Raw genomic sequence first — 20,783 nt, 5'->3', positions numbered from 1 at the left:
GCGGGAAGGGCTGGGGGGGGGAGGGGTCACCGTTTCGACGACGTGCCTGCGCTCACGTACACACGCCCGGTCCAGCTGTGACGTTAGCAGGATTTAAAAACATCAATCAATCAATCAAATAAAAAGCTGCACCGGTTGTTCTTTAACCGTTCCAGTGTACGAGTGTGTTCACACCTGCAGGAGAGAAGCAGGGAAGTGATTGACAGGTGTGTGTGTGTGTGTGTGTGGTTGTTTGCTCTGCACGCCATTGGTGTGTGAGGGGGTGAATGCAAGGGCCGAGACTAGATGACCTCTGAGGGGTCACCGGCAGCAGGTCCATCAGGCCTTCACAAAGATGCAAAAGTAGTTCCTTTATTATCTTCACCGTCATAGATTAAAATTGCAGTTATACATCAGAGGCATCGATACAGTCTTTGTCTTTCCAGTGACGGCGTGGAGACGGGGTGGGGGGGGTGGCCCAGCTGCAGCCGCCGGGCTGTCACACACACACACACACACACACACACACACACACACACACACACACACACACACACACACACACATACGCACACACACACACACACACAGTAGCAGGAACGCCGACGACAGTTAACACGTCCACCTTAATGCCTCAAACGACGCTCTAAAAGGTTTTTAAAGTTGTATTTTTTTTCTCTTGAACAAACAGTCTCACAACACAGACATCCAAGAACTTGAGTTTGTGCAAAGAGTCCAGTGTCGGGTCGAGACGGGTCCCCTGGTGTGCGGCGGGCGGCGCTCCGGTGGGAGGACGACACTTAGGATTACTCCGAAAAAGAAAAAGAGGAGATGCGTTCAGGTCCGGCTTTTGTCAAAAAAAGAAAAAAAGAAAAAGGGGATGGCGCGAACGACGTAATTGAACCCGTTCTAAGAGGCTGTGTAGAACATCCAGGAGGTTCATCTGCAGTCTGAACCGGAGGGTGATGAAGAAAGATGTGAGTATGCCGTTGGGACTGTAACGTATGGTTTAATGGAGACGAGAGCAGAAGGGAACAGAACAGGAGTGGATTTAAAAAAAAAAAAAAAAAAAGGGGCGTGTTCACATGAACCGAAGAAAGAAATGTCTTAGAAAAATAAACACTATCATGGCACAGGACAGCAGGGGGGACACTGAGCTTCTCCTCTTTAATGGTTCTAGCTGAGGCTTTACGAGGGGGGGGTTATAAAAATAAACGTGTCTGTATTCGGAGGGAGCTCGTCTTCTGGGGGGAACAAGGTGGGCAGGGAAAAAAAAAAAACCCAAAGAAAAAACAAAAAAGGAAAAATGGCACATCATCACTTTTACAACAAGGCGGGCACCCCCCTCCCCCCAGCGACGGCGGGCGGAGCGTGACTTCCTGTCCGCATCTGAGACAAAGTAGTCTAGTCACCCTGTGGCGACGGACAGGGACGCCGGTCGCCGGCGTTTTCCGCGGGACGCTCCCGAGGCCGTGGCGTCGCCCCACGCCAGAGCCCAACCCCTAGACGGTTAGTTGACTTTATCCTGGAATATGTAGAGGTTGTTGGTCGTCGCCACGGCGATGATGTTGTCCTGCGGGTGCCAGGCAGTGTGCAGGATCTTCTTGTTGAAGTCCAAACTGTCCACGCTGATTTCGTCCTTCTTGCGTTTGCCGCCCGCGCACACCTTGCGCGGCTTCAGCACCTGCATGGGCTTGCTGTTCTCACGGGACGCCTCCAGGGTGACGTCCCGCCGCTGGCCGCGGTCGAACATCCGGAAGAAGTTGTTGTAGGAGCCGGTCATCACCACGCTGGCGGGACAAGACGGAGACGCGGTTTAAAAATACATATGCGCTGGAGGACGGCTGCTCGGCGGGCGCTTTCAACAGCTTTAATTATACAACGCCGCTTACACTACTGTTGTCTTCATTTAGAAACGTAATAGAGAGGTTCTGACGGGATCAAGATATTAGAAAAGTGTTTTCAATTCATTTAGTGAGACAGTTAATACACAATTATGAATGAAACATGGTTTTCCACCTGAAGACACCCAGAGATTTAAAACTGGAGGCCAAAAATATAAAATCTGCTTTTAAAAGCAAAATAAATGGCATTCATTGCATCATATAGATTTTAATGTGATTACACACCAATGTGCAGGTAAAGCACATGTTTGTGCCCCCACACACACACACACACTCCCTCACTCACTCACTCACTCACTTGTCATTGCCATTCCAGCAGCACTCAAACTTGTCGAAGATGCAGTCGTTCTCGTAGAGGGAACAGAGCTTGCTCCTCAGGTGTTCGTGGACCTGTGGGGAGGAGAGGCAGGTCACAGGGGGTTCATCGGTCCAGAACCCACCCGGATTCTGGACCAGATTCAATGGCATTTCAAAAAGGGTAAAACAAAAGGCGCTTTGGGCTTAATGGCGCCCCCTGGTGGTCACGGGTGGGAACTACAGCAACAGTTGTGTTTCCACAGCAGGAATCTTCATGGTGATCTTCATGAAGCCCACACACATGCCCAGAGTTTCCGTATGGAAGCGGAGTCCCTCAGATGTTCTCACAATTCCCTCTGCAACTTTTTTGTCATTTCTCACCTGGTAGGTCTCCACCGGCCGGTTCTCCATATTCAGGTCCCAGATCTTTATGGACAGGTAGTCCCTGGTCATCATGTAGCGGCCGTTGTGGCTGAACTTGACGTCGGAGATGGAGGAGATGATCTCGGAGAAGAAGGAGCGGTTGCTGGGGTCTTCCGGCTCCTCGAACACTGGTGGGGAGACAAAGAAAGGACGGGGAACTTCAGCACGCTGAGAAGTTCTTGTCCGGTCTGGTCGTCGCGGACGCACTGACGTTTGGAGTGTTTGTCGCACAGCGCCGAGGCCCTCATGTCGCACAGCCTGATGGTGCCCTTGCTGCTGCTGTACACGAAGGTGTTGCACTGCAGCGGGTGGAACTCGGCCGCCGTGATCACCTCCGTCAGCTCCTCCATGTTGGCCGGCTTGATGTCCACGATATCTGGGGAGGGAGGAGGGTTAAGGAGGAACGCGGCGCCGGGGCTCCGAGGGACCGGCCGTCTCCGAGCCGGGCGGAAGGATACTGAAGCTGCGGTCGGTGATCTCCAGGTGCCAGAGGTTGATGCGGAGGTCGTCCGCAGACAGGTAGGTCTCGTTGTCGCTGTTGACGGAGATGGAGTTGATGTGGTAGGTGTGGGCGTTGGCGAACACCCGGCGAGGACTGGCCTCCACCATCAGGTCCATGGGGATCAGCACCGGGACCTGGAGGGGGGAGGAGGAGGGACCCCGGTTAGAACCCGCACCGGACTCTGGGTGGGATCCCCGAGGGACGGGGACTCCACTGGCCGGACCAGGACGACCCAAAGACGGCAGTTTTTCCTCAATCTGTCCCCGACTTCACCTTCTCCATCCACTAATAATCCACACTTGGGCTAATCTGAGCTGAGCCACCTGTTCGCTCAACCCAAACACTGGCTGGCAGAAGCACAGAGCAGAGAGTGTGTGTGTGTGTGTGTGTGTGTGTGTCAGACCCGTAGTGAGGTGATGCTGTTGGGGTCCCTGTAGCGTCCGTCCTCCTCCTTCAGATTGTAGCCCTCGGGTCTCTTGTCCCGTTCGCTGATCTTCCACAACTTAATGGTTTTATCTGAAAAGGGGGGAAGAAGAAGGACAGAGAACCTGAGCGTCGAGGTCTGGACCTCCTGAGGTGATTCTCCACACGGATCACTGAAATCGGCATCACTTGGCAACGAGGAGGCGGGACTCGGGAACTAGCGGGGATACCAAAACAAAGATGGCGGACGGCATTACTGTAGTCCACCGGAGTGGACTACAGTAATGGAGGACGGAGCAGGTGGCTGTGCCAACAACAGCGGCAGCCACGGTTGTTTCCCCTCTGAGCCGAGGCTCTCGTGGTCCTCTGGAGAGTCTGACATCTTCTGAGGGTGGTGTGGAACTCACCATTGGTGGAGAGGAGGAACTGAGCAGCGTTCTTCTGGGGCAGCCAGCGAATCTTGTTGATCTTTTCCTCGATCTCCAAGCTCTTCAAGTAGTCAAACTCTGGCTCGTGGCTCTGGAAAGTGCTGTAAACGTTGTACTCGCTCCGGAACAGAGGTTGGTTCTTGTTCTTCGAGAGCGGAGGGGAACAAGAAGGGGGTTTTCAGAAGGTTTGAGAGCTTCATGAAGAGGACTGACCGGAGACCTCGAAACAAGACGAGGCGCACCTCTATCTCCTGCTGGAAGATGACGACGCGCCCCCCCTTGTCTCCGGTGGCGAGCAGCTCCCCCGTGTGGTTGAACTCCACCGTCGAAATGATGTCCGCTAGGGAGAAGAAAGGGAGCGTTCATTCGTTTGGCGCTGACCTTTACCTGGAGGGGTGAAAGGTCATTCGAGGACACGACACGCCGGTCAAGTGAAGGTCAGACCGGACGCGACCCGGGTGACGTCACCACCGTAGGAACGTCACCGTGACCGGAGACCGGGATCTCGACGTTCTTCTAGCTCGAGAAACCAAAGCTGTGGTCCATCACCGAGGCCGCTAGGCAACACGTCAGCAGCAGTGAGCTCATCCTTCCGGTTTGCACCCACCTGCATTCATCTCAAAGATCTACCCACCGACGGAGGCGTGGAGGCTCCCCGGTCCCGTCACACCTGAACACCCGAGGGACTCGTCTCCTCCTCGCCGCCTCCACCTCCACCTCCACCTCCACCTCCGGCATGTGTCAAAGAGACGCCTTCCGTGGGGAACATCTGCTCACCACCGTCATCCGGAGGTCTCGGGTGGGCGACAGGTGAGCTTCTCCTCTGACGAGACGTTAAGGTGGCGTGGGATGACGGGGGGTTTCACTCCAAACTATTAGTGGAGCTCAGCGGCGTTCGCTGTCTCTGTTCAGGAGGACTAAGGGGTGATTTCCCCTGATGTCACCCACTGATCTCACCAGCTGCTCCACACACACACACACACACACACACACACGACTGAATCGCCGGGCTCCACAGGTGTGCCCTCACCCTCTGTGGGCTGTGGCCTCTAAAGCAGCTTCTGGAGATCCCCCTCAGACATGCAGCAGAAGCTTCATTCAGGTCTGCAGACAATAAGGCCAGCCGTGGCTGCACAGAGGCGTAACCTACTTTCTCTCTTCTTACCCCCCCTTTAGAAACCGACGCTCGCCGGAGCTCCGACTGAAGCCATTGTTGGCCAGTGGAGCAGAACGGCGATGCGGTGAGGGTTGTGGCAGGAGGTCTTTGTGAATCTAATAGTCCCCGAGGCTGACGGTGACCCCCGCCCCGCCCCGCCCCCGGCGCTATATGAGGAAGGCCGGCTACTTAGCGTTGTTATCATCGCTTTTTTCAAGCCCTAGATGGAGATCCTCCATCAGGACCATGTTCTCGCCCCGAGACGCCTGAACATCTCCTCCGCAGACGAGGCGGACCGTCCTGAACACGGCTGCCGCATCGGAGGTTTCCGACTTCCCGTATTGGCCGGGTTCCTGAGTGGGAAGGAAGCGACGTGTCTCTTCATGCTTAGAGAGCAGTTGAAGCGAGGAGGAAGACGATGCTCGAGGTTTGGATCCAGAAGACAAGGCGGATCAGCACATGGGTTAGAAACGATGAACTGGTTAGCAGGTTAGGCTCCTCCGGGGTGAATCCTCAGCCGTGGTGCCATGCGAGCATAACAAGTCAGATGTGAATTATTAATAATCAGAAATAAAAAAAAAAAAAAAAGGAAATGGTTGCATAAGGCAGCGCCGGCCATGGCCGTGACCTTCTGAGCTGCAAGATGGTCAGGATTCTCTCTGGCTTAAGAGCATTTGGTAGAATCCATAGCTTAAAACTGTCCACCGAGGGTTATTGACGTTTCCAAAGATAAAGATAGTCTCTTGTCCAAGATGGCGTCTCATCCCGTCACGGATCTGGACGGTTCAGCGGGAGACGGTCTCCTCGGGACCGCGTGTCTTTCTGCCCGGCGCAAATTCAAACCTCTCCTCTGCCCGAGCGAGTTTCTATTTTTGGATCCGCTCGCCGTCGCGAGCGCACGCCGAGGCCGGGACGACGAGGAGCCCCGCGCCGCCGCCTGCGGGGGCTCGGCAGCCATGACGGCGACAACCCGACCGTCCCGCCGCTTCTCAGACACCGTCGGCAGCTGGCGGAAGCCAACCCACGGTTTACGGCGGAAATCCCCCCCATCCATCCCGAGGGGAGTGCAAGTGGCGTGTTATTACTGTAGAAGAACTCCTGCCTACATCTCCGGCGCTCCTCTCCTCAGAAGGACAGCTAATAATCTCATTTTAGCTGCCCAGCTCCTCAGGACCCTCGGCCCACCCTTCATCCTGCAGAAGTCCTTCCTGAGGCATCCCACAGGGACTGGTTTTATGGATTCTAACACACACACACACATTCGCAGACACGCACACACACACAAACGCACACACAACACAGCTCCAGAAATAACCAGATCTTTTTTAATCTAATTTCATGCTCTGATCCGCCGCTCTCACAGATTACAGACAAGACGTCAAGTATTTGTGAAAGTTGACAAAGACGCCGCGGTGCTCGGCGAGAGGATCGGCGAACGTTCAACAATGACGGTAAATTCAACAGCGGGTCTCGGAAAGCGACGACAGAGTGGTCTCGCTCTCCGCCGTTTGTTTGTGGCGAGGCTCTTACCTTCTGCTACGTCATCATCGATGGCTCCTTTCACCTGAGAGAAGCACCACTGCATGTCGCCTCCAGGTCCTGCAGGGGTGGAAAGGACAGGTTGGTCTTCATTGCAATGAAGGTCAAAAACCTGGCTGAAGAAGGGATCTAAACTGGTGAAGAGATTTGACAATCCAATGGTGTTCCGGTTGAGGGGGAAGTGATACGACAGAACCAGGAGGAGGAGGAGATCTCCTCCGATAGTGATGATGGAATGTTACTTGGTTCCATTTAACGCAGTTCAAACAACATTTCAGCGGACAGCTGAGCACCGGCAAAAGAAAACGTCCCGCTCTGACAGCGTCTTATCTTCGATATCAATATAAAGAGAAGAACATCAACAGGTGAGGTCGTGAGCAGACATTCAGCCCGTCCATGGACAGAGTCCACAGTGGTCAATACAAAAGTAATAACAAGCAGGTTACACATCATTAGCATTGCCATATAAACATAATTTGTGCTCCCTTTTCCTGCCTTCTCCTCTTCAACACACCACAGAAACAAACTGAACAGCCTCTGCTGTCACACACAAACACACACATGCACACACACACACACACACACCGCTATTGTTTGAAAGCATCATTCACATCAATTTCAACAATATCAAGTGGTGACTTTGAATATCGAAATGCACCGCAGAAGTTGTCTAAAAGCAGCTTTGCCTGGTACCGAGGTTCTGCACCTACAGAGAAGGCCGGCATTGTGACGGGAGCGGACGGGCTGAGCTGCAGAACCGGGGAACAGAAGGAGAATTCAGTCTTTCAGAGGGGGGCGGCTGTTCCACCGACGTGGGACTCTGCGGGGCCAAGTCTCCGCGTGAGCAAACAAATACAAGGAAATAAACGCGGTGGCGTGTTGGACACCATCCCCGCCGCCGCCAGCAACAGGTTTCACCGTCAAAACACGCCGAGTCACACCGCAGAGAATTCTGTTTGCATTTTGCGCCGGGACTGCAGAAACAGGTCTGACTTGCGGATGGAAGTCAAACCTGTGATGGAACAACGGCCCACGGTAATCAAGGACATTTATGAGTCACCGTGGTTTCGTCACACAGCGATTCTAGAGGAATATGAGTCAAAACCAGAGGCAGGAGACCGGCTTGCTGTTGCAGGCTTATATTAATCCTCTGTAAGGAAAGAAACGTGTCAAAATCCAAGTTGCGTTGTTCAGATGCAGATTTCCTCCTCACTTTCCACAGGAGGATAACGTGAGATGCATCTGTTAGGGGACCTGTCACTTCCCTGAATCCCCGCCCAAGTGGACCGAATAAACCCAGCGTTACTAAATATACAACAAGTGACCCATTTCAGCTGAATGAAAAAAAAAACATAGCAATCAGAGTAATCTGACTGGAAATGGCTAATGGCGCCTCCGAATCTTGTCATTCTTCAATCAAGTGTCAGCTGATGAATGAAACGCTACACGGGGGCGACATCACGCTCGATCGTCGACTGACGTGGCCGGGACTTGGAGAGCCGTTTGCAGGTTATCTCATGTCCAAGATACACCTTTTAACCCCGCGGTGTTCTGATGAGAAGATGCGAAGAGAAAACCCACGGGGTAGCGGGCTTTGCAGCCGGCCTGCTGTTAGCTTCCATGAGGGCAATGTCAAAGTTTGAGCTAACGTTAGCTCGCCGACCGGGCTGTCAATCAAGCCGAGACATGTGTGGAGAAATGTGTGCAAAGCGGGAGGGGACCCGGCATTAATGTTCCGATTTCACAACCACCCGCACCCCGGACTCTCGTCGTTGTGAATCCCTTGGCGCCGAAAGAAACAGTTCTTGCGAATCGGCCACTGCCGCGGATAGCGGTATTTAGCTAACATTGCTACAATTAGCATGCGAGGCTACACCCGAGCTGGCGAGTTGACGGTAAACAGCTCCGGCAGGCTAGCGCCGAGCTAGCAGGCTAGTTAGCAGGCTAGCAGATGACACTGGAATTCGCTAGCTAGCCCGCGTTAGCATTAGCGCCGGCTACGTTTAGCTAGCTAGCTAGCTAGCTCCAGTTGGGGAGGGGGGGGGGAGCCGTTAGGGGAGAAGTTGATTTTAATTCCCCAACGCCGCGCCGTGCGGCCGCTCCGCGAACCGATCGGGACGAGCGTCCTTCTCCCCCCCTGCCCCGGCGCCTCCAGGGGCGGACTTACCTGCCATGTCGAGACGGACAGCGGCGCTGGCCTCGGCCGCTCACGATCCCGCGTCCCGCTCCCACGCGTTGGTTCGTGGGCTCCCAACTTTTTCCTTTTTTTTTCCTGCTTCCGCCCTCTTCTTCGCCGCTCCGCCGGCAAAAGCCCTCGGACGCGGAGCTAACCGGGCCGCCGCTTCGTCGTCGATCCCTCCGTCCGCTACCTCCGACACCGGCCCGCTCCGTCCTCCCGTCCCGGTGGTTCAGTCGGTATTTCTCGGCAGCGCTCCGCTCTGCCTGCCGCCTCCGCCGGCTGACTCGCATCCCACAAGACACCTCTCCTCCTCCTCCTCCTCCTCCTCCTCCTCCTCCCCCTCCCCTCCCTGAGCCTCCTCCTCCCCCTCCCCTCCCTGAGACTTTTTTTTTAGAGTCCAGCTGCACGCACATGCGCGTGCCTGACGCGTGGACGCGCAAGGAGACGAACGTTGACCAAGAAGAGGAGATGATGGAGATGATGGAGGAGGAGAGGATGGAGAAGGAGGAGGAGGAGATGAAGAAGTAGTAGGAGAAGAAGGAGATGAGGGAAAAGAAGGAGGAGGAAAAGGAGATGGAGAGGAAGAGATGAAGGAGAAGCAGATGGAGAGCAAGAAGATGGAGGAGGAGATGATGAAGAAGAATGAGAAGAAGAAGGAGGAGGAGGAGGAGATGGAGAAGGAGAAGATGGAGGAAGAGAAGGAGAAGAAGGATGAGATGGAGAAGAAGGGGTAGAAAGAGATGAAGAAGGAGAAAGAGGAGGAGAAGGAGAAGAAGAAGAGCAAGGAGATGAAGAAGAAAGAAATGAAGGAGAAGAAGATGGAGAACAAGAACATGGAGGAGGAGATGATGAAGAAGAATGAGAAGAAGAAGAAGGAGGAGGAGGAGGACAAGGAAATGGAGAAGAAGGAGAAGATGAAGAAGTAGAAGAAGGAGGAGGAGATGGAGAAGGAGATGATGGAGAAGAAGGAGATGAAGAGGAAGACGGAGATGGAGAAGAAGGAGAAGGAGGAGGAGAAGAAGAAGGAGAAGAAGGCAATGAAGGAGATGGAGAAGAAGGGGTAGAAGGGGATGAAGAAGGAGAAAGAGGAGAAGAAGAAGAAGAAGAGCAAGGAGATGAAGAGGAAAGAGATGGAGAAGATGAAGAACAAGAAGAAGAGAAGGAGGAGAAGGAGAAGAAGATGAAGAAGTAGGAGGGGGAGGAGAGGAAGGAGGAGGAAAAGGAGATGGAGAAGAAGGAGAAGATGAAGAAGTAGAAGAAGGAGGAGAAGATGAAGAAGGAGGAGGAGAGGGAGAAGGAGAAGGAGATGATGGAGAAGAAGGAGAAGGTGGAGGACAAGAAGAAGGAGAAGACGGCGATGAAGGGGATAGAGAATAAGGAAAAGAAGGGGGAAGAGGAGGAGATGAAGAAAAAAGAGATGGAGAAGAAGATGAAGAAGAAGAAAAAGAAGAAGAAGAAGGAGGAGAAGAAGCAACCCCCCCCCCCCCCAAAAAAAAAACAAAGAAATGAATGTATGTATGTATGAGGTCTTGATGACCATCTAGCAGAGCAGTGACTTCTGAAGAACAACTACTGGTACTTTGGATCTTCAGTTATTGAACTGCAATTTTTGTACGTCGCTTTGGATAAAAGTGTCTGTTAAATGACTGGAATGTAAATATAATGTAAAAGAAGAAGAAGAAGAAGAAGGAGAAGAAGATGAAGAAACAGAAGGAAAGAAACAATGAAAGAAACAATGGTTTGAGTGTTTGACTGCTGTGTAAGACATATCTATCTATCTATCTATCTATCTATCTATCTATCTATCTATCTATCCATCCATCCATCCATCCATCCATCCATCCATCTATCTGCTCCTCTTTTGCAACACCACAGTTCCATAATATCCGAGAAACGATTGAATAATTCATGCTGCAACTGGAAGAAAGAGAGAAAGACCTTCACACACACACACACACACACACACACACACACACACACACACACACACACACACACACACACACACACACACACAGTCCACTCTGAATAATATATGATCCATATAAAATCTTTGTGAGATGTATATATATATATGTATGTATCTAGTTACTGTATACAGTGTCTACTGTGTGATAGGCTCCTCTTGTAGATGTTCATGCAGACACAGGAGAACATGGAGCCTCCACACTGGAAGGCCTCCTGTGGGAGTCCAACCAGGGACCTTCTTGCGGTGAAGCAGAGCCATCAGTGCGCTGCAGAGAAGGATTTCTGTGAAAGCATTAAGTAACAAGTACTCCGTACTCGAGTAGAACCTCCCAGATGTTTAGTCTCCAGGAAGCGCCTGGCGTTGCTAGAAAACAACCGGGAGCCAAAACAGGCTTTTCTTGTTGAGAAGTTTTCCATCCGGACTGGAGAACATCAGCATCTCCATGGATCCCAGCTGCAGACGGAGGCCCGCGGTCCCCCCCCCCCCAGGTCTGGGCTCTCCATCCAGATGTCCTGAAGGTCAGAGGAGACACCAGTGTGAAGACGAGCCACTAAAATCCGAGGTCTTCTCAAGCAGAGCAACTGGCGCTGCTGCTCCTGGTCCACTAGAGAGCAGCAGCGAGCTCAGGCCTCCTCCAGCTAAAGCTAGTGTGATGCTAGCTTTAGCTTATGAGATGAGATGAGAACAACTTTATTAATCCCGAAGGAAATTGTTGTGCCAGAGTTTCAAGTAAAAAACATAACAGTGATAGATAATAGTAGAAAGGAGGAATAATAAGAAATATAATGAAATATGATGAAATATGAATTGTCTTAACTCTAATTGTCTTAACTTAGAACATGGTAACAACCCCAGAAGGAGAATATGGAGGAACAACCATTGTTGTTTACTTTGTCTTTTTTTTTTATCCTACTTCTTCTTTGCTGACATGAAAACCTCAAAGCTGAGGAAGCCTCGCGGTTGATGGGTGAAACATCTTCAAGTGAAGAAATATTAGTCCGGTTACCAGGACAAGAAGATTTCAACAAGAATTCACCGTGACCCAGACGCAGAATAAGAATAAGAATAACCTTATTTATCCTGAACAAAATTGTTGTGCCGGAGTTTCAAGTAAACATAACAATAATAAATAATAGTAGGAAATTGTGTAAACAGTAAACAAAAAGGAGGGAGAATAAGAAATACAAATAAAACTACAAAGTGTCAAAGTCAAGGCTATCAAGTGTTTTAAGGTCTTAAGCACAAAGATTTGAAGATTCCCTGCAGCTGAAGGAAGAGGAATTAAAATGTCTAATGGCCTCAGGTAGGAGAGACCTCCTCTGCAGATATGTAATAAAAAGGAATAACAATGTTGTAAAGCAACGGAAAGGGTGGAATGAAAGTCAAAGTGGAAAAAAAGAGTGAAATCAGATCAACAAAATAGAATTAAAAGCGTTCCTCAAGAGCAACAACATAACTATTCTCGCTTTTAGTTGAAACTCTCCCGTGAAATAACACTGAGAAAGCATTAATTCAAGTCTGGTCGTCAGAACAAAAGCCTCCAAATGTAATAAGATATGAATAACAATAATAATATCATAAAGCAAAGGAGGAAGTTGGATGAAAGTCAATGTGGAACAAAGGATGAAATCAGATGAGTTAAGGAGAAGTAAAGCGGTATTTCATGAGCAACAACACGAATAATCTCATTTTTAGGTGAAAATCTCACGTGAATCGTATAAAAATAGTTCTAATGCATTCACGACGTTATGATAACGCCCTGCAAATCCACTTTCCACCACTAGGGGCAGCAGAGAGCGTTGCTTCAAGGATAGAGAACCAAACTCTTTTTTTTTTTTTTTTACTTTTTTTTATCCGAAACATAATTAAGTGAAGACATTCGAGTTATGCGAATAACAATCTCATACAGTAACAGACGGGGTTGAATGAAAATCAATGTGGAATAAAGGGTGAAATCAGATGAGTAAAGGAGAAGTAAAGGTGTTCTTCATGAGCAACAACACGATTATTCTCACTTTCAGGTGAAATTCTTACGTGAATCGTGTATTAATAGTTATACCGCGGTCATGACGTCATGTTAACGCACTGAAGTTCCACTTTCCACCACTAGGGACAGTCGAGAGCACCGGTTCAAGGATGAAGGATGAAACTCTTATGGGGTTTTTTTAACTTCTTTTGTCTGAAACATTGCTGAGCAAAGAAATTCAAGTCTGGTCGCCAAAACAAGAGCCTCCACATGTAATAAAATATGAATAACAATAACAATATCATAAAGCAAAGGAGGAGGTTGAATGAAAGTCATGAGCAACAACACGATTATTCTCCCTTTTAGCTGAAACTCTCAAGTAACAAGTTATAATGCAGTCATGACGTCATGATAACAACCCTGCAGTTCCACTTTCCACCACTAGGGGCAGAAGCGAGCATCGCTTCAAGGATGAAGAACGAAACTTTTTTGTTTTGTGTTTTTTTTTTTACTTTTTTTGTCTGAAACATTGTCAAGTGAAGAAATTCAAGTCTGGTTGAAGAACAAGAGCCTCCACTGTAATAAGATATGAATAACAATATCATAAAGCAAAGGAGGGGGTTGAATGAAAATCAACATGGAATAAAGGGTGAAATCAAATGAGTAAAGGAGAATTGAAGGTGCTCTTCATGAGCAACAACACGATTATTCTCACTTTTAGCTGAAACTCTCAAATAACAAGTTATAACGCAGTCATGACGTCATGATAACACCCTGCAGTTCCACTTTCCACCGCTAGGGGCAGCAGAGAGCACCGCTTCAAGGATGAAGGATGAAACTTTAATTTCTTTTAGTTTTCTTTTAGTTAAAAAAAAACAAACAAACAAAACAAAAACAAAGTGTGTCACCATCAGCAGAAAACTACAGCTACGAATGTCGTGTTTTTCCCAACTCTGCCCTCCCCGTGGGGTGGGGTGAGTGGGGTGTGTGTCGTAACGGGGAGTGTCCCGGGTCAGTCCGAGCCTCTCTGCGGCTCCGCGCTCCGCCGCCCCGCACACTCGACGCCAGAAACCCACCGAGACACCGAGACACCGACACCAGCCTCCAGGTGCGTCCTCATCCCGGTACCGGAACCGGAACCTCCTCTTCTAAATCAGTGCGGCGGCGGCGGCGGGACGCGCGGCCGTTCACCCACGGGTTCCGTGAGCCGCGCACCGGAAGTGCGGTGAACTGCAGGGGTGCGGGGTGGGGTTCTGCAGTGCGTGGAAGCCGTTGCGGGGAATTGTTCACGTTGGAGAAGAAGAGTGGGGGTGGGCGAGTGTGTGTGTGTGTGTGTGGAGGGGGGGGGGGGCGCGACGTGGCCGCCATGTATGGCCGCAGCGGGGGGAAGGTGATGCGCATGCGCAGGAAGAGATTCTTCATCGCGCCGGTGACTCACGGCGGCCGCGCGTGCGTGGTGCCGAAGTGCTTGAAACGTGGAGCGGTGCGTGTGCGTGTGTGGATGGATGGCACTTTGGGGGTTGCTATGGAAACCGGCGGAAGTAAATAGTGAGACTGTTGAGAAGAAGTTGCGTGAAAGCATCCTGTTATGTGGTCGCTTGTGTCTGTGCGTGTGCGTGTGTGTGTGCCTGAGTCAGACTGTGTGTCTTTGTGTGTTTGTGTGGCAAACAATATGTGTGTGTGTGTGTGTGCGTGCCCGAGTCAGACAGTGTGTGAGTGTGTGTGGCATACCGGCCAATCAGGAGGCGTTGGGTTCAGAGCCGTTCAGCTGTCCGGGCAACTATTATGGGATGCCACAGCCGCTGTTCAGACACACACACACACACACACACACACACACACACACTGTGTGACTCAGGCACACACACACACACACACTCACACACATACACCGTCTGACTCAGACACACACTCACACACACACACAGTCTGACTCAGGCATGCACATATACACAATCCCTCAGCTCAGTGTGTGTGTGTGTGTGTGTGTGTGTGTGTTCCGTGGTCTTTGTCTGCTGCTGGTGGCTCAGAAGGTGCTGAGGTCTCTGGTGGTGGAACCTGTCCTGAAGCTTGCAAACCTTCCGGGTCCTTCCAGGGCTGGTGTTCCTCCAGCGCTAGCTAGCATGGGGTTCCTCAGGGTTCCTCCACAGGGCCCATCCTGTCCACCAAGCTCCCAAAGAGCTCCAAGACCTCTTGGTCCAGGTCTAGGTCCAGGTCCAGGTCCAGGTCTGTCAGTGTGGGAGCTTTAGAAGCCCGCTTGATGCTAGCCTGGCTTCCTGGAGTCACACCGTATCTTCACCATCGAAGGTCCGTGGCCTCCAGACCAAAACACCATCTGATGGTGTGTGAATGTGAGGACACTTCCTGAACGCCGATTTAGATCCGTGACGCGAGGACCTTCTGAGGTTCTCGAGTTACTGCACGTTCGGTGACTTCCTGCTGAGCGAGAACGTAGCTCAGAGTTTGGACCCACCAGAACTCTCAACCTGAAGCAAGATGGTTCCTCATTGGATTCCTGAACTTTCTCTCCATGTGGGATCTCCATGTTCTCCTGCCTGGGTTCTTTCCAGGTCTTCCATCAGGTGTAGGTAATAAAGGTTGAAGATCCTCCTGGACAGTTGGTTTCCTTCCTCCAGGATCTACTTCTCAGTAGGAGAAATAAAGATCTGAGTTCTTCGGAACCCGTTTGGTCTGGTGAAGGTTCTCAGAGGTTCTTCTGGAAACAAACCCCAGGTTCTGTGAACGTCAGCTGAGTGTTTGTGAGGAACCGGAGCTTCTGACTGGAGGAGGTCCAGGAGAGTCCCAGGAGAGCCAGAAGCTTGAGTTACCCCCCCCCAGATCCCCGAGCCGTAAACATCCCTGCAAAGTGTAAACACATGGAGGTGGAGGAGCTCCACGGGCAGGAAACCAGTCCCGCCCCCCGTCCAGAAGGAGGGAGATCTTCTCTTCTTGGCAACGTCAACAACAAACAATGCAGAGCCTGTGGATCCTTCAGATGAAGCCTGAGGAGTTTGGATCTTCTGGGTCGGCGGTGGTCACATGGGCGAGAGGAGCACATAGCTGGGGCTGGAAGGAGATACTCATGTGTTCTGGTGGAAAGGGGGGGGGGGGGGGGACCGCGGTATGTTCCTCCACAACAGTTCAGAACTTCAACGTCTGCACTGCTTCTGGTAACACCTTCAGCCTTCAGCACGTTAGCCAGCAACCGGATATATGTTACTTAGCAACAGTTGTACATTACCTAGCAACCAGAATCATGTTAGCCAGCAACAGCCATATGTTACCTAGCGATATATTACCTAGCAACCAGAAATATGTTACTTAGCAACCAGTCGTAGCTCACCGACCAACCAGACACATGTTAGCCAGCAACCAGAATCATGTTAGCCAGCACCAGCCATATGTTACCTAGAAACAGTCATATATTAGCTAGCAACCAGAAATATGTTAATCAGCAACAACCGTATGTTACCTAGCAACAGTTGTACATTACCTAGCGACCAGACACATGCTAGCCAGCAATCAGCCATACATTACACACCTAGCAACCAGGTTACCTTACCTGTTAAACAGTCATACACTACCTAGTAATGAGCCAGACATTACATACCTAGCAACTTGTCATATGTTACTTAGCAACCAGTCATACATTACCTAGCAATCAGCCATACATTACATACCAAGCAACCTGAAATATGTTACTTAGCAACCAGTCGTAGCTCACCGACCGACCAGACACATGTTAGCCAGCAACCAGACATATGTTACCTAGCAACAGTCATATATTACCTAGCAACCAGAAATATGTTAGTCAGCAACAACCGTATGTTACCTAGCAACAGTTGTACATTGCCTAGCAACCAGACACATGCTAGCCAGCAACCAGCCATACATTACACCTAGCAACCAGGTTACCTTACTTGTTAACCAGTCATACATTACCTAGCAATCAGCCATACATTACATACCTAGCAACCTGAAATATGTTACTTAGAAACCAGTCATAGCTTACCGACCGACCGACCAGACACATGTTAGCCAGCAACCAGAATCATGTTAGCCAGCAACAGCCATATGTTACCTAGAAACAGTCCTACATTACCCTGCAACCAGACAAATGTTATCCAACAACCAGGCATATGTTAACCTAGCAACCAGGTTACCTACATTACCTACTCAACAACTAGCAATGCATAACCAACCATTCATACATGACATACCTAGCAACCAGACATATGTTACCTAGCAACAGCCGTACATTACCTAGCAACCAGAAACATATTAGCCAGCAACAGCCATGTGTTACCTAGCAACAGTCATACATTACCTAGCGATCAGACATATGTTAGCCAGCAACCAGACATATGTTACCTAGCGACTAGTCATACATGACCTAGCAAACAAAACAAATGTTACCCTGCAACTAAACATGCTGCCTACTAGCCAGCCGTACGTTACCCTGCGATCTGCCATACCATACCTAGGGACCTGCTAAACTTGACCCAGCAACCACCCATACGTTACCTAGTTACCAGAAGTGCATTACCAAGCAACCAGTCATATGTTAGCTAGCAACCAGCTATTCATTATGAGAGAACCATGTATGTTACCTCGCTGACAGCCACGCCTTACCTAGCAACCGGGCCCACATTACCTACCCGGAACCTTGTAAAGTCCTTGTAGGTTCCTTGTAGGTTCCCCGGCTCCTTCATCCCATCTTGGACTTTGGTCCACTGGGGCCTGTAAGCCGGCTACGTTCTGGCTCATCATCTGAACAGGCGGATTTACTGATTTATTGAACGTCTTCAACTGGTCCAAAGTCCAGCGGGGCCTCAGAACTCTCCGCCGCTCACAGAGAACGTCGGGTTGCAGGGTCACATAAAGAGAACCGAGGAGAACGTGGAACCCGAGGGACCGGCCGAAGGTCAAAGAGTCCGAAACCCGTCCAATCAAAGCGGACGGGGGGGAAAAAGCGGCGTCTGGGTTTCCAGCATTCCAGGGCGTTCACATCAGAGAAGCGGGGAACCACCGAGCGGACGGATTCCTCGCGTGTTTGTGGGCAGGAGGACGGCGAGGAACGCGAGGAACCCGAACCTCCAGGGGAACCGCCTGACTCGGAGCTCCCGGCGTTCCCAGCTGGAACCCTCACCTCCAGGGTGGACCGGGTTCTCCATGCGGCCTCCACGTTCTGCACGGGTTCCCTCCTCAGAAGGATCAGATTAAAACATCCAGGCGTTGTGACGTATGAATAAACATGTCTGGGCTTTTGTTTTCCTTCACAAATGAGTCCTGAAATTGACCCGGTCCACATCTGGTCCTCTCCCGGGTCCGGGTTCCTCAAGGTCTCAGACATCTAGGCCACGTCTGACTCGTATCTCCTGCAGCGTCGGAGCAGGAAAGTCGCCACAGGATCGTTCAGGTGTTATTACCGCGTTATTACTAATAACATGCTATTACTGTGTAATCAATGCGTAACAGCTTTTGGTAATAACTAGGAAAATATTTTCCCTCAGAGGAGTTGAACATTCGTGTGGGAACCGAAGCTGGCTTAGCCCCGCCCCCTCTGCAGCGTCAGCTGTGATTGGCTCCAGACCTCGCTATTATTAGCTTATAAATGACACCCAAACACAACAAAATCCAGTTTCTCCTCCGAACGCGTTCCCTGGAGAACATCAAATTCAATTTGGTGATCAGCTGACTGGACGCCATGGCGGCGCTCTGCTAGCGTCCGGCGCTAACCCGCTGGAAACAATAATTACACATTTCCTGGTGACACCGCCAGAACATCTGCGCGGGTTCCTCCGCTCGCGCTCCTGTTGTCCGTGCCCTGTTGCCATGGCAACGCTTTCCGGGAGTTCCTCTTCCTGCCGCCGCCGGATGACTCACGCCGCTAAACTTTGCCTCCGTCTCCACGGCGACGGCCCGAGATGAGGGGCGTGTCTGTTTGTCTTCCTGGGTTAAAAGCGCCGGCTCTTATCGCCGCGGCGCTGAGATCTGGCGTCGCCGTGACGACCTACCTTCTCGTCCCGCAGGAAGATGGCCGCACATCACGCAGAGTTCGAGCGGGCCGGACGGGCGCCGGGCCTCCAGGTGTGGAGGGTGGAGAGCTTCGACCTGGTTCCCGTCCCACAGAACCTCCAGGGCGGGTTCTTCTCCGGCGACGCCTACCTGGTCCTCAACACCATCAAGCAGCGCTCGGGGAACCTGCAGTACGACCTGCACTTCTGGCTGGGTGAGTGGCTCCACCAGCCGAGAACTTCCAGGTTCCTCCTTGTGAAGGAACATTTTGGTACCTCAGAGAACGACTCTGGAATACTGGTGCTAGAACCTTCACTGGGAGGAGGTCCCTGTTCTCCATGTGTTCTCCAGGTTCTCCTAACTGAGGTCTTTTTATGTTCTCCTACTTGGATTCTCACTATTTTTGAAGTTTCAGGTTCTTCTGCCTGGTCCTCTCCATGTTCTCCTCCCTGATCCTCTCCATGTTCTCCTTCCTGGTCCTTAATATGTTCTCCTTCCTGGTCCTCTCCATGTTCTCCTTCCTGGTCCTCTCCACGTTCTCCTCCCTGGTCCTCTCCATGTTCTCCTTCCTGGTCCTCTCCATGTTCTCTTGTCAGGTTTCACTGAAGACTCCAAATTGTCTTCAGGTGTGAGTGGAAGTGCTTGGAAGTCCGTGATTGACGGTTGATCCGACCAGGTCAAACCCCGCCCCCTTGCCCCAGGGAGGGCTGTGATTGGCTCTCCTGTGCGCAGGAGAAGGTGTTGACTCTTCAACACAGATTCTGTTCTTTTTGGAAAAATATTGTCCGACAAACCAAAGGAACCGGCGCAGAACTTGCAGGAGCAGAACAACGTTCCATGCTTCTGGAAAGTCTGGGTTGACAGGAAGTGAAGGTGTGGACTGACGGTAGCGTGGTCCTCCTCCCAGGTGACTCCTGCACCCAGGACGAGAGCGGCTCGGCGGCCATCTTCACGGTCCAGATGGACGACTTCCTCGGAGGGAAGCCCATCCAGTACCGCGAAGTCCAAGGACACGAGTCCAAGACCTTCCTCGGCTACTTCAAGTCCGGGATCAAGTACATGGTGAGACCCGTCTGAGCTTGAAGATCTAGCAGGACCTCGTGGACCGCACCTCCATCGGGGGTCAGGGTCGGTGCGAAGGTGCGGTCGTTTGCGATCGATTGCGATCGATTACCGATGGAAAGAATCCAGAACCGGTTTGCTTGGTCGATCTGGTCTTCTGCGAGGTGATCGGAGGGATGTTCCACCAGGGAAACCGGCCTCCTGGGTTTTTCTTCTGGGTCTGAAACGGCGCCTCCTGCCTTGCAGAAAGGGGGCGTGGCCTCGGGCTTCAAGCACGTGGTCACCAACGAGGTGAACGTGCAGCGACTGTTCCAGGTCAAAGGTCGGCGGTCGGTCCGGGCCACGGAGGTGCCCGTCAGCTGGGACAGCTTCAACCAGGGAGACTGTTTCATCCTGGACTTGGGCGCCGTGAGTCCACGCCTTAACTTCTCCACGTCACCCGAACCCACCGTCCAGGTCTGGGAACCCACCTCCCGTCCTTGTTCCCGCAGGAGATCTATCAGTGGTGCGGCTCCCAGAGCAACCGCTTCGAGAAGCTGAAGGCCACGCAGGTCGCCAAGGGTATCCGTGACAACGAGCGCAGCGGGAGGGCCCGGGTGTACGTCTGCGACGAGGGGGCGGAGCGCGAGAAGATGACCGAGGTGGGCGCGGAACTCCTGAGGCGCCACGCTAGGTGGTACCGAGCAAGTCACTAACCCGTCCGGGCGCTTCAGGTTCTAGGAGACAAACCGGACCTGCCCGCCGCCACCGTGGACGACCTCAAGGCCGACGCCTCCAACAGGAAGATGGCTAAACTCTACAAGGTGACGAACAAGGAGCTCCCTCGGGTTCCTTCTTGTTCGTCTCGGAGGTAAACGTCCGTGTCTTGGTCTCCTGCAGGTGTCCAACGCCAACGGAGGCATGACCATCGCCATGGTTGCAGCGGAGAACCCGTTCTC

At 51.5% G+C, this 20,783-nt stretch overlaps 2 protein-coding genes across 3 annotated transcripts in view; one reads left to right on the top strand and one right to left on the bottom strand.

Annotated features, from left to right (window-relative positions):
* Positions 1 to 337: 337 nt before the first annotated feature.
* On the bottom strand, positions 338 to 9,181 carry LOC147220597 (serine/threonine-protein phosphatase 2A 55 kDa regulatory subunit B alpha isoform-like). Its single transcript, XM_086170083.1, has 10 exons — positions 8,819 to 9,181; positions 6,643 to 6,711; positions 4,199 to 4,296; positions 3,936 to 4,101; positions 3,509 to 3,621; positions 3,062 to 3,239; positions 2,815 to 2,979; positions 2,562 to 2,731; positions 2,182 to 2,273; positions 338 to 1,769 (listed from the first exon to the last, which is right to left on the bottom strand). Exons 1-10 carry the CDS (start codon positions 8,823 to 8,825, stop codon positions 1,490 to 1,492), a joined length of 1,338 nt encoding a protein of 445 aa, XP_086026209.1. The 5' UTR covers positions 8,826 to 9,181; the 3' UTR covers positions 338 to 1,489.
* A 4,544-nt stretch (positions 9,182 to 13,725) lies between these two features.
* The window catches only part of gsna (gelsolin a), an 11,611-nt gene continuing 4,553 nt past the window's right edge, over positions 13,726 to 20,783 (top strand). The window contains exons 1-7 of one of the 2 annotated variants that reach the window (XM_086170081.1): positions 13,726 to 13,873; positions 18,798 to 18,997; positions 19,691 to 19,845; positions 20,092 to 20,253; positions 20,337 to 20,486; positions 20,559 to 20,648; positions 20,725 to 20,783. The exon at positions 20,725 to 20,783 is cut by the window's right edge and continues 74 nt beyond it. In XM_086170081.1, coding sequence (XP_086026207.1) covers positions 18,802 to 18,997; positions 19,691 to 19,845; positions 20,092 to 20,253; positions 20,337 to 20,486; positions 20,559 to 20,648; positions 20,725 to 20,783 — 812 coding nt within the window. In that variant the 5' untranslated portion in view covers positions 13,726 to 13,873; positions 18,798 to 18,801. The remainder of the gene's footprint in view (positions 13,874 to 18,797; positions 18,998 to 19,690; positions 19,846 to 20,091; positions 20,254 to 20,336; positions 20,487 to 20,558; positions 20,649 to 20,724) is intronic. The other variant, XM_086170080.1, reaches the window with a different exon arrangement.

The sequence above is a fragment of the Fistularia commersonii genome, chromosome 23 (genome assembly GCF_037954325.1).
Source record: "Fistularia commersonii isolate RoL2024-O1a breed Wild chromosome 23, RoL_Fcom_v1.0, whole genome shotgun sequence".
NCBI classification, from domain to species: domain Eukaryota; kingdom Metazoa; phylum Chordata; class Actinopteri; order Syngnathiformes; family Fistulariidae; genus Fistularia; species Fistularia commersonii.
Note: the sequence above shows the minus strand (reverse complement) of the source record. Positions and strands in the feature narration are given on the sequence as shown.

Excerpts from the sequence above, each read along its gene's own strand:
- LOC147220597 (XM_086170083.1), bottom strand. Across the intron at positions 3,240-3,508 it reads ACAGCATCACCTCACTACGG|GTCCCGGTGCTGATCCCCAT; the intron begins GTCTGACACACA and ends TCCCCCCTCCAG. Across the intron at positions 2,980-3,061 it reads GATCACCGACCGCAGCTTCA|ATATCGTGGACATCAAGCCG; the intron begins GTATCCTTCCGC and ends CTCCCTCCCCAG.